This window comes from Phragmites australis, chromosome 11, assembly GCF_958298935.1.
Source record: "Phragmites australis chromosome 11, lpPhrAust1.1, whole genome shotgun sequence".
NCBI lineage: Eukaryota > Viridiplantae > Streptophyta > Magnoliopsida > Poales > Poaceae > Phragmites > Phragmites australis.
The window spans coordinates 16,442,708-16,458,396 of NC_084931.1; the positions used below are offsets into that span (position 1 = coordinate 16,442,708).

General features: G+C 40.9%; 1 protein-coding gene across 1 annotated transcript; it reads right to left on the reverse strand.

The window, feature by feature from the left end:
* Positions 1 to 3,754: 3,754 nt before the first annotated feature.
* Positions 3,755 to 5,704, reverse strand: LOC133885413 (adenine/guanine permease AZG1). The gene has a single exon (XM_062325124.1). The coding sequence runs from the start codon at positions 5,654 to 5,656 to the stop codon at positions 3,953 to 3,955; it is 1,704 nt and encodes a 567-aa protein (XP_062181108.1). The 5' UTR covers positions 5,657 to 5,704; the 3' UTR covers positions 3,755 to 3,952.
* Between the last annotated feature and the right edge of the window lie 9,985 nt (positions 5,705 to 15,689).

Below are 15,689 nucleotides of genomic sequence, written 5' to 3' on the forward strand. Positions count from 1 at the left end.
GAGTGTATTGTATTGCTCACACTACCTAGCTAGTGGAGTTATCACGATTGAATAGTTAAATCAGAGGCTGATAACATCAAAGATGCATGTTCTCAAAGGGGGGAAAAGGTCTTCAAAGATACAAATCTTACATACCCTTTAAGCCACCCCAGATCATTCCTGCTTTTTTTGTCTACAGCTTTTGAGATTCTTGGATTCATGGTTCTTTTCGCCATTTTTTTCTCTGGTTTTTTATTTCGCCGTTTTATGTGATGGATTTTATCAGTTATGTTGTACAAAAGTGCGGTCCTTGCAGAACAAAATATCTAAAGGCCATCTCCAGGCAAATACATGAGGATCAAGTTAGAATATTCTAACTATTCATATTTCTAACTGAAAAGCACTATATTTTTGGATCAACTGGAGAGAGTCCCATTATCCCTTCAAAATTATACCATATCTGAATAAAGTAGTGAAAAGAGAGCACAGAAAAGTAGCAATTGTCAGTTCAACAATCAGATAGTGTAGAAAGAAAGAAATTAGGGAGATTCGGAATATGTTAATTTTTTTACTCATTCACGATTTGCCTGTTCATCGAAATGATCCATCGCAAAAATAAGCCGTATATACTGGTGGTGGATTCACCACTGCGGTTGGTTGGTTAGCCATAGGAGACCTGAGCTCGGACGTGTTCCTTTTGGTCTTTTGGTGTTACTAGATGTAGATAGTGTCCCCGCAAAAAAAAAAAAAAATGAAAAGAAAGAAAGAAAGATGCATATAGTGTGTGTCTGCCCAAGCTTAAGTACTAAAACAGGGGTGTAATGAAGCTAGTTACTCGTATCTATTTAATGAGAACAATCTTCTTTTTATAAATTTGGTAATCGTAGTGCAAGTCATTCCGAATCTATGCAATTCTATAACCAATTATTGCCACCAGAATGTAACCCCTATATGCACTTGGAGAGAGCAGAAAGCGCACACTACTCGGAGTGAAGAGAAAGAAGATCAAAGGTCCTTTATAAGTCACCTTCTGGCAGGTCAACTTCTGGCAAAAAGTCCAACATCCTGGTGCAGTGGTATGGATGGACCTCAGGGCTCATAATCGATTAGTTGTGCAAAGATGGTACGCCACTTCCAAAACATCGCACAAAAAGCATATATTCATACTTTTCTGTTATGGATATGGATATTGGGGGACATGCAATTTTATTTTTATCTAACGTGCACTTTATTAAGATCTTTTGAGGGACAGAAAACTTCTGTTTGACGACAGAGACTAGTTGTTATTGCAACTTTTGTCCAACGTGTATACTGTCAAGAAATTTAGCAAATAAGTACGCCGAAAGAAAAAGGAAATTAGGAGTATTTAAACTTTGTTGAGATTGAGAGAAATAGGTCATTTGAAGGGATGGGGTCACGGATAAATCAACTACTAATAACACACTGGATATTGGTCCAGTGAGGGCGAAATCTTGCCCTTAATCAATACGCCAACCAACAATTGACAAGAGATAAATAACTAAAAAGGATTATATTATCAGTTTTGCTAATTTTCAATTGCCTGGAACCTTTTTACCTCTCAATCACCTAAAACTACAACTATACAGCTTAGAATTGCAATACTATATGAGCTGTGGTTAAAAAAAGTGACTGAGAACTTCTATATTTTCAATCTCATAAAATTAGACACTCCCTTATATTCTGAGCCTATCAGAACATACAGTCAACATGCATAGTAAAGGTATCATGTTAATTTCTACTATTTTGCATAAATAAGTTTAGCTGAGCATAAAGTTACTCTATTTGGGAATAGAAAGAACTCATTCAGATAGGAATGGTGGATGCTTCTTTTTTAACAATCCTCGAAATGATCAATGGAGCTCGTGAACACAATGGCAGAATCAGAGAACAAAATTTATGAAGTTTCAGAGAGTGATAGCCACAGTCGATATAACCCTTGGGTATATTTACAGAAGTATATTCCAAATGCATAAACAAATATGAACAAAAAGAAGGACGTAATTACTCAGTAAGTCAAAATGTCATGATCGATAGTGACTAAAAGCCGGCATGAACACGCAATGTTTCATAGCAGATATCATCTGTCCTACTTATGTCATAACCTTTGACCTGATCCATAATACTTTACTTTCAACATCGGTATCTACCAGTTTTTATATGAATTAATTCATGACTAAGAAAAGCTTATACCTCTATTACCATACACGAAAGTGGATGCTATTTGTCTAATGAGTTCCATTTCATAAGTTTCTTAACATTTTACGATAAATGGTCTTTCAACAATGGACCATCCCTCGTGCGGTGCTGCCTAGTTGACGAAGCAGTGTAGCCTCAGATGCCGCAGACTTTTTTTAGAAGCAGTATTTCATTTACAGAAAAAACATTATGGAACAGAATGGAATTGTGGAGCGGTATGATCCACTTAATCAGTTGTATCCAAGTGTGTGCCGTGGAATGATACAAATTTGCGATGTAGTACAAAATCATATTGTAAACTATGTCAATATGTGCTGTTCTTACTTCACATTATCACATATATGAGCATATGCCTGACTTATAGCATCAAATTGATACTGACATCACAATGAACCTGATACTGACATCAAACTGAGACGCACTTGATGCGCATCTCATTATCTCGAGCCAATAACAGATTGTGAGAACAGGAACTTGTTGGAATAAGGACCACCTGGCTGCAGGAAAACAGACGCGCAAGAATATGACTAACATTGACGAAGATTCCGACAGCATTGTTGATCAAGATTTCGACAGAACATAAATCTATAACAACTGATAAATAATAATAAGTATGATTTTCAGTGAACCAGAGGTCAAGGGAACAAAGACCAAAGCAAACTCCTGGTGAGAAGCAGAAGGTTTATAACACTAGTCTAGTCCCACATGAAGTAGTGATCAAGCAGGTTAAGTGTACAATTCCTACTGATGCTGCAGCTTTCAAAATTTTGAGAGCATAGAAAGTCTGACAACCAGGTAGCAGGACACCACATGAAGTAGTGATCAAGCAGGTTAAGTGTACAATTCCTACTGATGCTGCAGCTTTCAAAATTTTGAGAGCATAGAAAGTCTGACAACCAGGTAGCAGGACATCTTCTTCCCTAGGTTCAGCTGTTTCTTTTCTGTTTAGACATTGTCTTGTCAAAAAATTCTCTTTCCGGTTGATTATTAGCATTGGAGGTTTCCATTTGTTGTACATGCACTTTTCCCATATAATAGAAGTCTCAAAAAAACATTTTTCTAAACCAATGAACAATCACTTCAAACATAAAAAATAAACAAAATAAAAAAGGGTGCTGTGGTTTCCCATTTCAGGCGCTAAAGAATCCTTCCCCTACCTACTCAGCAACCATTTGGTCCAAACTTTTCCGATAAAAAAGGTGAAAATTGAAAACAGTTTTGAGTAGGCCCAAATATTTCCTTTAGCGTATATTGAGAATGTACGAATAGTATGGTGGTAAAACATTAAGGTATGAGGCTAACAACCAAGGCTTAGTTCGAACCTTGGTTCTCGCAAAAAAAGACTCATCGTTGTGTGTTTTCTATGGTCGTGATGCTGTCGGTCAGCAATAATGTGAGAGTTATAACTGATTTTTAGGGTTTTTTCTCGATCTTAATGCAATATCTTTAAGATGTCTCCCTCTTAAGTCGAGTTTTTTTTTTCTTTTAGCATATATTATTTTCCGAGTATGAATTCGATAGTGTGCATATATTTGTTCACCTGCCTTCGGAACTAGGATAATGCGAGCTCTGTACCGGATGTTGTAATACATTTCGAATTAAGATTACAGATGAACATTCTACTATTGAAACTGATCCATGTTTACCTGGTACAGTAAAATCCTGAGTCCTGGCCACCTACAACAAAATCCTAAGAAAAAGAGAAATGATTTATACCCAAAAGGAGATGGAGACAAGACAAAAGGGGAAGGAGATGCTATGCCGATTCTATCTCCTTCCCCTGCTCTGCCTCGCCGCCGTCGCTCCTCTCCGCGCGCGCCCCCTCGCCGCCGCCTCCGACCTTGCGTGGGCAGCCGAGTCTCGCGGCGGCCTCGCACGCCCAGTCCCACGAGTGCAGCAGCATGTAGGTGCCGATGCCGCCGATGAGGCCGTAGGCGATGGAGTAAGTGAGAGGCATCAGCGCGAGCGTCATGAACGCCGGCACGGCCTGCCGCATGTCGTTCCAGTCCACCTCCGCCACCGCGCGCATCATCATGACGCCCACCAGCACCAGCGGCGGGCCGACCGCCGAGGACGGGATCGATGCCAGCAGTGGCGTTATGAACAGCGCCGCCACAAAGTAGGCCGCTGCAGTCAGCGCCGTCAGTCCCGTGCGCCCGCCCTCCCGGATCCCCGTCGACGACTCGATGAACGCCGTCACAGGGGACGTGCCCAGTAGCGACCCGAACACGATGGCCGTCGCGTCCGACATGAAGGCGAAGTACTGCCCCTCGAACTCCCCTGTCGCGTCGTCTACGAACCCGGCGAACCGCGCCATGGAGTAGAGTCCACCGGTGGTGTCGAGAATGTCGACGTAGAGGAAGGTGAAGAGCGCCTCCCAGAAGTAGCCGTGCCCGATGCCGCGGAAGTCGAGCGCGCCGGCCGTGGACCGGATGCGGTGCACGTCGAACACCTTCTTGAAGTAGTTGAAGCTGTCGTCGCCGGCGGGCGTGTCCGGGAACGCGGTGACGGCGGTGTGGCGCGGCCAGGACACGAAGGTCACGAACAGGATGCCGTAGATCAAAGCGCCCTTGACGTTCTTGATCAGGCAGAAGGCGATGATGAGGAAGCCGACGGCGGCGAGCCAGAATGTTGGGGAGGTCATACGGCCGGAGAGACAGAGTATGCCACCGGAGACCACGCCGCCCGGCATCAGCGCCACCGTACCATTGGGGAACGTCACCACTGGCGCCACGGACGCGCGCTGCGACGCCGGGCACGCACCAAGGGTGACCAGCGTCGACGAGCTAAACCCCACGAGCCCCACGCCTTCGTTGCTCTGCAGCCCGATGAACGCCAAGAACAGCCCGATCCCCGCGGACGACGAGATACGGACTGGCTTGGGGATGAATTGCGCGATTTTGGACCGCAGGCCCACGATGGAGATCAAGAGAAAGATGAGGCCCTCAAGGAATACCGCAGCGAGCGCGGTGCGGTAGGAGAGCGTGCCGGAGCCGTGGAACCCGACGACGGTGTAGGCGAAGTACGCGTTGGTGCCCATCCCGGGCGCGAGCGCGATCGGGAGGTTAGCGAACGCGCCCATAATGAAGGATCCGATCACGGACGACGCCGCGGTGGCCACGATTAGGTCCCGGCGGACGCGCGCCACGCAGGCGGCGTACCCGGGGTCGACGGGCGGGAACTTGCATCCGGGCGAGGGCGCGTCGCAGTCGTCCACGGTGCAGGTCGCGCCGGAGTCGGAGAGGATGGAGGCGTTGACGGCGAGGATGTAGGCCATGGTGAGGAACGTGGCCGTGCCGGCGCGCAGCTCCGTGGTGAACGTGGTCCCGCGCGCCGCGAGTCGGAATCGCCACCCGACCCACGACCGCTCCACCGCCGCGTTGAGCCGGCCCAGCTTCGTCGTGGCCGCCGCCGACGCATCTTCCCCGTTGCTTGTGCTCGGGATGATGGAGCCGGCCATGGCAACGCGTGGTGGTGTGTGGCTGTATGCGAGTGCGTGTGTTTGGATCTTTTTAAACAGGCGATGGGGAGGGGAGAGTCAAAGGCTGAGAAAATCAGTGGAGAGAGAAAAGATTGCAATTTTCCAATCAAACGCTTTTATTTATCTCTATAGAGTTTTGGATTTTTATTAATTTAACTGTTTTCTTCTTTTCATATGTGAATGAATGTGGTGGTGATCAAAAGTTCAAACTTCATGCAAGATTATTTTGCTTGCTAAATCATAGGCAAATTTCTACCGGTTAAAAACGGAATGGTTCCGTTTACTCGCAACTCAAGGTGGATGTCACTTACCACTCAAATCTGAGTTTTTGCAAGAGTTGCTTTCTTATATACAAGAAGAAGACTTAGAAAGAACAAAGAAGTTTGGATCACCATGAATTGGGGAATGCTTTTTGCGATAAGGACATGAGGGAACTTTTGGCCTTTTGGGTTTTCTGCAGGGATTTTGGGAGACCTTTTTTGTGGGGTTTGGTGAAGTGGTTGATTGCTAGCAAGTTGTTTTGTGGATGTTGTCAGTTCATAGATTCAAGCGGACAGGGTTTTGCTCAAAATTCTAAGGATTTAATTGCACCTGTGAACTGAATCATGAAAGTTCCAGGAGCAATCACTCTATCAAACAGGCCATTCATACTTAGTTCCAGGTATGTTAAGTTGATAGCCAAAACTTGTCACGGTTTGCTACGTTTAAAGTTAGTTAAGTTTGATTAGCTTAGTCATTTGTTTGGTTCATAGCTATAATTATAATAAGATTTTCTTCCTGCTACTATGATCCTGTGTGTTAGTAACTAAAAAAGTACGATAAGATTCTTAAGTGTGCTAAAATATGATAAAGATTTTGATCGACTAACTTTAGACCCGTGCTCCGACTTGAGTCACCACCTTCAGGTGAGAATGGATTTGCCACTGGAACAGAGCTGTATTTTTTGTGAATTATGTATTTCTGGCACTGAACATCTTGTTAATTACATGTTCCCCTATACTAAACCAACAGAACGTTAGTGTTAGTGTGCAGTGCAAAGTTTGTAAAGGCGCCAGTCTTTTCTTGTGTATTGTAATCATATACTGTTGTTCTTGTCTTGGCTTTCTGAAAACAGGATAACACAGCTCCTGTACAGATTCCAAATTTTATTTACTACCACTTCAGTGCCCGTTTGGAACGTAGGGATCTAGAAGATGTTCAGCCTTTTTTTCTGGACTTTTAAGATACTATAGAACTACCACAATATTCCAAGAAATTTCCCATGCCTCAAACAGAGCATGAAATTTGGATTGACTTGTTACATTGTTGGCTGACCCAAGATCACATTTTGCTGGTGTGTAGAAGATTTCAATTGAGGCCAAAACATGTGATGTTATTTTGCGTAGCCTTAACAGAGACAAAAAAAGAAAAAAAAAGGAAGCATGATGTGTCGCAAACGTCATTCGTGACTCGTGTACTGCATAAAAAAGAATTTCTCTTCATGTTTTGAACAAATGTGTTTCTTGTTTCCCATCAGAACTTAAGAAATGAGTTTCTTGTATAACTGGACATTGCTAAAAAAAAACAGAGCATGTGCTCTGTCTTGGTACTATAAAACAGTTCTATCCATATGAATGGACTTCCTCTTTTTCCCTCCTTCAGAATTGTGTTCAAACTAATAGACATTAAATAATTCATCCAATTATTTCTGTCTTTAGCAAGAGTAATTTAGTAAGCAGTATAATTCACTGAGAAGAGGGAGTATTATATCGTTGCTAAGCGTTTGTATGCACCCGCCGTCGTTTGGATGACGTTGCCAGGTGAGGGCGAGATGCTGGGGATGCACAAAGCGTGCACGTCTGCATGCCCACATGAGCTATTGTTGACCATCTAAGTATTTGACCATATGGCATGATGCGAGCAGTAATTTTCTAGCTTTTCATGAGAGGATGCTCTGTCGTTTCACACGATCTAGTATATGCTACGATGAGTTTGTTGCAGGAATCTAATTAAACAATGAAATATTTGTGTATTATAGCAAGTTATTTTTCTTTTTCTTCAGATAGAGATTCTTTTTGTTAGCCCTTTGTTCATAAAAGAGTGACCAGTTTATCTTTTCCATAGTTTTTTATTATTTTATCTTTTCCATAGTTAACAATGTGAAAATCAAGGGTGGTGGTGCATGCGAAAGAACGGCTCAGTGGCAATACGCACGGACGCGACCTTGTCGATCCGGGGTTTAACTTCCGGACGTCAACCCCTATTTAATGCCTCCAATGTAGCCCCTGAAAGGAGACACAGTTGTAAATAAAAATAAAAAAAATTAAGGGTGGAGCGTAGTGGAAACCATCCTAGGCTCCACCCCCCTTCTCCGCGGTCACCTCTTCGGGCTCCTTACTAGGGATAGCAACCAGGTAGAACGGGCTTGGGGTTCCTCTGGTCCCAGCTCTAATCCCAAACTTTGAGCCCTGCTTCGACCCCAAAACGCAAATCGGGGAAAAAACTAACCATGTCCTTAGCCTTGTTAGATCATCGAACTCCGTTAGGCCCCGTGAGGGAGTGGTGCGCGGGCTGTGGAGGAGGGGCATGGTGACCGTGCCCGCATCGGCACCGCCGTCGCCAAACTAGAGCTTGAATGGAGACGAGGAGTTGCGGTTGACGAGGCAATAAGAGAAGGTGGTGGCAGAGAGGCCCTACCCTGTGAGCCTTACGGAGGAGAAATTGTCCTTGCTCCTAGTCCATTTGGGACGATTCCTGTCTTCATAGAGAAAATTGCAATAAGACAAATATAACATAGACACATAACGTCTAAAGATTCCGTCAGTCCACGTGGGTGTTGAAAGGTACACGAAAGGGCTAAGTGGATCTGTCCCTTAATTCCTTACCAACAAACACACTTAATAGGAGGACCAACTAAAGAAACAAACTATGTTATAACTACATATTTCTTTAGTTGGACCCACACCTTAATAAGAAACTAAAGGTATCACACAATTCAAGAGTCAAACCGGATGCCACTCGATGCCTCCATCAGTTCGACCTTAGCCCTAGCTAGCAACAGCATTAGACCATCTCCAATCATATTCTCTCCATTTCATTCCCTTCCTGATTTTCTTTTCCGTTCACATTCCTTTTATTTTCTCTCTTCTCCAACAGCTTCTCTTCGAGGAGAATCGTGAAAGAAAAGAAGAAAGAATCCCGTCCTAAAGGAAATGACCTTGAGAATCTCTTCGTAATGGGAACCGTGAAGGAAAACCGTTGGAATGCTAAAGGAAAAAAAATCACATCGTGAAAGAATTCTGGTCCCTAAAGAAAAACCGTTAGAGACTTATAGCTGGCGACGCTTGGGGAGTATGCTGCCATCGTCAGGAACTGCAAGTCACCGGTCTCCACATGGACTCAGTTGAAATGCTTTGTTTAGTTAGTTAAGGTGTTGATGCTGTACTAATTTCTTGGACCAAATTAGCTTTTGATTTCAGCTCACGCTCCGCCACTGGTGAACACATTGTATTTATGAAAATATGGACTGTATTTTCGCGAAAGATATGAAATGGAAGCATTTCCGTGACACATTCGCTTGTTTCATCTTAGTTTCTTATTTAATATTGATATTCTAGACCCCAACCCTTGCATGATGGATCATTTCCCACATTCGGAAAACTATGACATAACAACATATTTCTTTAAAGCAAATAACTATACTGAAATAGGGAGCAGTACTCTCCTGAATTTCTGAAAGAAAACCAGCTATTTGTTTTTCAGAAAATTTCTCCTGATTGCAGGAAAATTTTGCTTAACCAAAAAACAGAAAAAGGATCATAAACACTTCATATCAGATCCCGTGCCGAGCAACTGGTTAGTGTTTTCCTATACATGTTTTTCACAAAGTAAAAATATTGTATTACTAAGGAACAATACGAACACATTGACCATATATCTGCAAAAAAGATTATGAATATATACTTACGAAAGTACTTCGATGGAAAATTTACTGGTTTCATCAGATCTATGATTTAAATATAGATATTCTGGAGTTTAGAAAAATATAGATATTCTAGGAAGGCCTAGAGAGAGCAGTTAGTAATTTGAAACTGTTACATAAAAGTCTCGTTAAACGCCACAAAATGCTAAACAAAATATATCTTTTTTTAATACCAGTACTTGTTTCAGTTAAATATAAATGATTATGGATTACTGTTGTTATCTCCTTCCATGCAAACTAGGACTTGATTTCCCTTGCAAAAATCCAGGGAGTAATTTAGAACTAAATTTGGTTTGCAAATGTTCGTCAATGTTTTTAGAAAAAAAATTGCTTCTTCACAACATTGTATTTCTATTATGTTTCAATAAAGTTGCAATCAAAATTAATGTTCAATTGTATGATTTGGGGATCATAGAAATATAAACTAGCCTCGTGTGTATCTTCTGGCGCCGAAAAAATTGTGGCATCCTATCAATTTGAAATGTGGGGTTCTAAATAATTTATTGTGGTTCTCATTTATTAACATACCAAGAGGCGACACCAAGTTGTAAACAGTAGGTCTGAGACCTTCTTGATAGGTGGTGGGGTGCGCCCGATTTGGTTGGTACATGCTGTTCTGCCTTGGTAGCAACTTGGTTTTAGTTTGCGAATTTGTTTTTTGAGACAATTCTTTCCACTATGTGGACATATTAATTGCTTATTAATAGAGATACTAAAAATATTTATAAAATTAACTAGGATAAATCGTGCAAAAACAAATGTGATACTATTCGCAAGGGGAAGTGCATGATGGGTGGGTGAATAGGTCGACTAATATGACAGTGATGAGGGTGTTGTTTGGCCATTGTTGTGGGCTTGACAGAGTAGCCCCGCTTGAAGCAGAAGTTATGAGGAGGAAGACGAACAGGATATGTGTGAGGAAGGAGGGATGGAGCATCCGCAAATGGCAGTCCAAGAGAATGGCGGTCGCATTGCGGGAGAGACATGTGTTTCCAATGCTAGTCAGTCCCTTCCAGTTTACTGAACTATCATAAAGAGCTGATATTAGTGATCTCATCTCTCTAGCAGCCTATCATCTGCACTGATTTTGATGTTCGTTTCAGCCACTACAAGTATTATTTCATAGCATTTTATCCTTGATTCTCACAGTCTCACCCCCAATCCTAAAAAAAACTCCGTTCGAATCACACTACAAATATACTACTCATCTGCATGTTGTCCGCACAACTCAAAGTACGAACGCATGATTGGCCGCTGCCTTATCCCCTGCAGCAACATCGTTCCTTTTGTCACGTTTCTTTCATTCTTCTAGAACGCATGCTGTTTTGTACGGTCGCTGGCTTTATCGCTGTTGCCTCTACAAATCGGCGGAAAGCTATCGCGTGCCAAAAAAAAAAAAAAAAGACGGTCCTGGCCTAAGTAGCATCAAGATAGACGACTAAAAAAATAAATAGATGTCTTATATATATTTTTTAATAGACGGTATACTTTTGTTCATTCAATGCTAGCTAGGAGCACATAAATAAAAGTATAAATTTTAGATAGATAAAATGAGAAATAAAATTTTAAAATAATATAACTCCTTAAATATAATATGAACTATAGATTTTATTTAAGACTATTTTATATGTCTGTATATATAGAAGTTTGAAACGTTAATGAATAACGAAGAAAAAGACAGTCACAAGAACAAGTAATTCTCTAAGTTAATGATTTAGAGAGAAGGAGTCTCTCAAATATATGAGTATATGAACTTTTATATCTCTAGCAATAAGAAAAATACTTCATAATGTTAAACAATCATAGCTCAAAGGCAAAAATAAAAATTAATAAGAAAATCACAGCCGAATTTTTTTTTTACAAATTTGTAAGGAAACTAAGAGAGACTAGAAAGATGAGAATTCAAGTATATGAAAAAATATTAACTTTATTACTCAAAGATATCAGTCCTATTTTAGAAGAATTACAAGTATTTTTCTCTAAAAACTCTCACTAATTGAATAGGCTATGCACTCATCTTATTTTCTTCTAAAATTCTAACACTATGCTTTCAAATGAGTGGCACAAGGAACTCAAGTGGCTAGTTTTAACTCTCTCGTAGCCCTATCCTTCTATTTATAGATCTAGAAAACTTCACACCTAAGTTTTCTAGCTTGTTACCGAAATACGCTTCTCTTGTAGTACACTTCTACATACCATCAAGGACATTTGGTCTATTTCTTACTTCGTCCATCGAACGGCTACGATACCTTCACGACTTAGCTTTGTCTTAACGCAAATTTCATGATGATGCCATATACTCCTCGAGTCATCCTACAGATTTAAGGCCCAACTGTGAAACCCCTACACGCTTCTTAAAGCGTGACCCACCACTTACTTACACCTTAAGCAAATGCTCTGATGTCGTCACGTGTCCTCCGTCTTGTGATCCTAACCGCCGACAAGTCTCTCCCGCTACCGATCCCTCAGACCACCTTATCACTTGCACCGGCATCTCTTTCACTTGACTCTATCAACACGCCGTCTTCATCATCCATTTCATATTTTATTTAACCTCCACATGTGCAGCTAGGATGATCCTTGACTCCACCTGACCTCCTTGATCGTTCGACACTAAGCACCCGCTTAGCCCCAATCACCATTCATCGACCGCTAAGTTGTATCTATCACTTACACACTATGAGACAAATAAATACATTTTTTTAACTCTAACTCCAAATAAATAATCTTATCAATCATTCGACATATATAATTAAAATATATTTTAACTTAGTTTTTTATCCTATCAATTTATAGATGTTTACTGGTTGTTTTCGACAGTGTGGGTCTTACAGACAGGTTCGCAGTCTGGTATCCAGGTAGATGGATAAGGTCGATGTTCCTCTTTCTTGTCAGTCTGATTGATTGGTGAGCTCTGTGCTGTCGATCTATGGTTTGAGTGTTGTGGGGCTAAATAGTGTGTAACAGTCCTCTTCACAAGAGGCATACTATTTGTGATAAAAAAAAATCTTTGGTGGGTAATCACCAAATTAGTTTTGGTGGTACATGTTTACCAATTAAAGAAAAAAAAGAACACTATGGAGTGTCATTGCACTTAGATATATATAGCTACTGTATGTGCATCGAGTTAAAGTGAACCGGTTTTAGACAGAGCTATGTGTATTTTCTATGACCAACTGGTAGCGGAAGTTCACATTCCTCTCATGTTGCTAGATGAGCGGAGTATGGCCCTTTTATATAGTCAGGAATTAGACTTTCTTCTTTGGAATTGGTAGACAGTTCAAGATAACAAATATTACTACATAAATTATTTTTGAGACTGTTCGTAACCAGTTTTCGTAAGCGTTTAGCACAACCGTCTATGATTAAAGACATGTAGAAATGAATAATTTTCACAGACGCAAAATAGAACGTTTGTGAAAATCTATTTTCACATACGGTTAACTTAAGGAACCGTATGTAGAAATCTATTTTCGCAGATGGTCAACTTAAATAACCGTCTATGAAAAACCAATATCACATGTGGTTCCTTAAGTGAAATCGTGTGTGAAAATATATTTTCATAGGCAGTGCACTTTAGCGTTCGCCTATAGATAGATAGATTTTCACAGACAGGTGATATAAAGATCCGTCTGTGGTATGTACTTTATTTAAAAATTAATAATAAGCATACATTTTATTTTCTTCAGATTTTAACACATTTTCAGTACAGATTTCAGCATCTTAGGTTTTAATAGTATTTGAATCAATACAAGTCTAATATTTAACACAAATACAATAATATTCACAAGTATAATATTTTTACATCACAAGCTAAATATTCAACACAAGTATTCTTTCATCTCCCACTCATAAAGTTTTAAATGGCTAGCCAATTTACCTTTGAGGTCAATGAATCTGTCACTCTTGCAAATGACTTCGTGCATGATGAACTAAGACATGTCATGTTGGACGTTTTGGATATCTTCATCTTTGAGTAAGGTGTGGGTATATTCGATCATTTGTACTGAAATGAAAACACAATTAAAAGAGTTAAAACACTACTGACAATGGAAACAGAACTAAATAAAAATGTGCAAGCGCAATGATGACTTACGTACTCGGAGTTCGTTGTGTACCTTACATTTACCCAAAGAAACTAGTAAACATAATATTCACAAAGAGCAGTGTCGAAACCTTGCTTGTGGCACTTCAAATAAAAATGCAACGTATTTGTTAGTCCAATGAGACTCTTAGTCATAAATAGTGAGATACATGCATTAGAAGTGTGTTATTACTGGAAAGTGTGTACGGACCATCATCGCATCTGGTTTGGCTGTATCGTGTATCCCACCTTTCGTTACGTACCACTTGTAGGCCCTATTCGAATGCCAATAAGTAATTATCAATTCATAAATAATTCATAAGAATTTTCTGTATGGGGATTTTTTACCTCTCTATAACGTTGATGAGATCTTGGTAAGATTTTTGGGGGAGATCGGCTAAGTCAAGGACTACAAGTCTGTTCGATTTCGGCATTAGCATTATACAAATAAAGTGATCGCTATATGTATCTTTATGTTAGGTTCTTCATCGACCAACTAAGTTGAATACTTATGTTAGGTTCTTGACGTATCATATTTACTAAAAGTTGTAGAGAGCTATGATGTAGTACTTGTCTTGCATTTCTAGTATAGCACTTTCTATGTATTTCTATGTAGGTTGACATTTCAAGCTTGCATGATTTGGTCATTTTTCTTATGACTCTTGCTTTCTCTTTGTTACTCTTTCTCTTAATCTGGGGGTCATCAGTCCTTAATTTCATGACCAAGTTGGGCTAGAAAATTCGTTGCAGATTAATGAATCCGACTGGTAACTTCAACTTCTCCGTATTGTTAAATTACATTCTATAGAACAAGTCACTAATCATTAGCTTCTATAACATATATTAGTAGATATATGAATATAGGGGTAGATTGTATGCAGTTACAGGCACCACATGCTTATGAGATTTATGTTGAGTTTGTTGCGGCAAAATAAAGCGTGCATGTCCTTAAAATCCACCGTGAGATAGGAGTCTCCGCTTAGAAAAATGTTAGCAGGGACAGAAGTAGTGATTATGGAGAACCCCGCACGACATGTCCTCATATCCCATTTGTGGAATCTCATCATCTCCCATGGACCTTCTTGGAGTTGAAACAATGGAAGGAATGACTTGCTATTCTCATATTTCTCAGTAATATCCGGTGTAGACAAGAAATCCAACTAACAGGTACTTAATATTTTGCCAGTCTCTTTCGCGAGATCGCCTTTCGCTGGAGATTCCGGAGCGGATGATGCCTTTGCTTTGGAGGATAGAAGCCACCTCTTCACCGGAGATGCTAGAGTCTTTTTGTATGGGGGTAACAATGATAGGGACTCTTCGATGCTCAGGTGAAACTGCCGGAGGCATAGACGCTAGAGGTAGAGATGCCAGAGTCACAAACACTGGGCGGAGGTGTCGGAGTCGTGGATAGTGAAGTATGATGTGAAGATGCCTGAGGCAGAGATAATGGGCACGGGGAAAAGGTGCCTGATGCGCTTATGGCCTCCTCGGATACACATATGGTGAATTTATTCCTTATTGTTCATATTTTCTTCATAGAGAATAAAATACTACTGAGTTTTGTGTTATTGTATTGCTTAGGAACATGGAAGAAACACCACAATCTTACCCGAACGTCACCCCTCGAAGGCTAAGTCTACTCGGACTCGATGCTGAGCTCTAGTCATGGTCGTGGTTGTGGTCGAGTCCCAGGACAGCACGTCAGTAAAACAGGTATAACTCTCTCATACGAAGTCTGTTTTAGGCAATCTTGGACATCCTGGAAAGCTTACAACGAGCCCTTTCTAATAGATATGAGCTTGACCAAATATTCCTTATAGTTTAGTCAGAGTCAAAGAAATAATGTGTTGCGTTACCGTTTTGGACCCTGTTGGGTTTTGTAATCGTGTAGGGGTCAGAGTCCAAGTTGTGCACACCTCTTTCCACAGCTGCACAATCCTAGGTCGACCTCCTCATGTCCCCCCTAT

What these genes read in the sequence shown, in the direction of transcription:
- LOC133885413 (XM_062325124.1), bottom strand. Translation starts at nt 5,656, where the DNA reads ATGGCCGGCTCCATCATCCCGAGCACAAGCAACGGGGAAGATGCGTCG.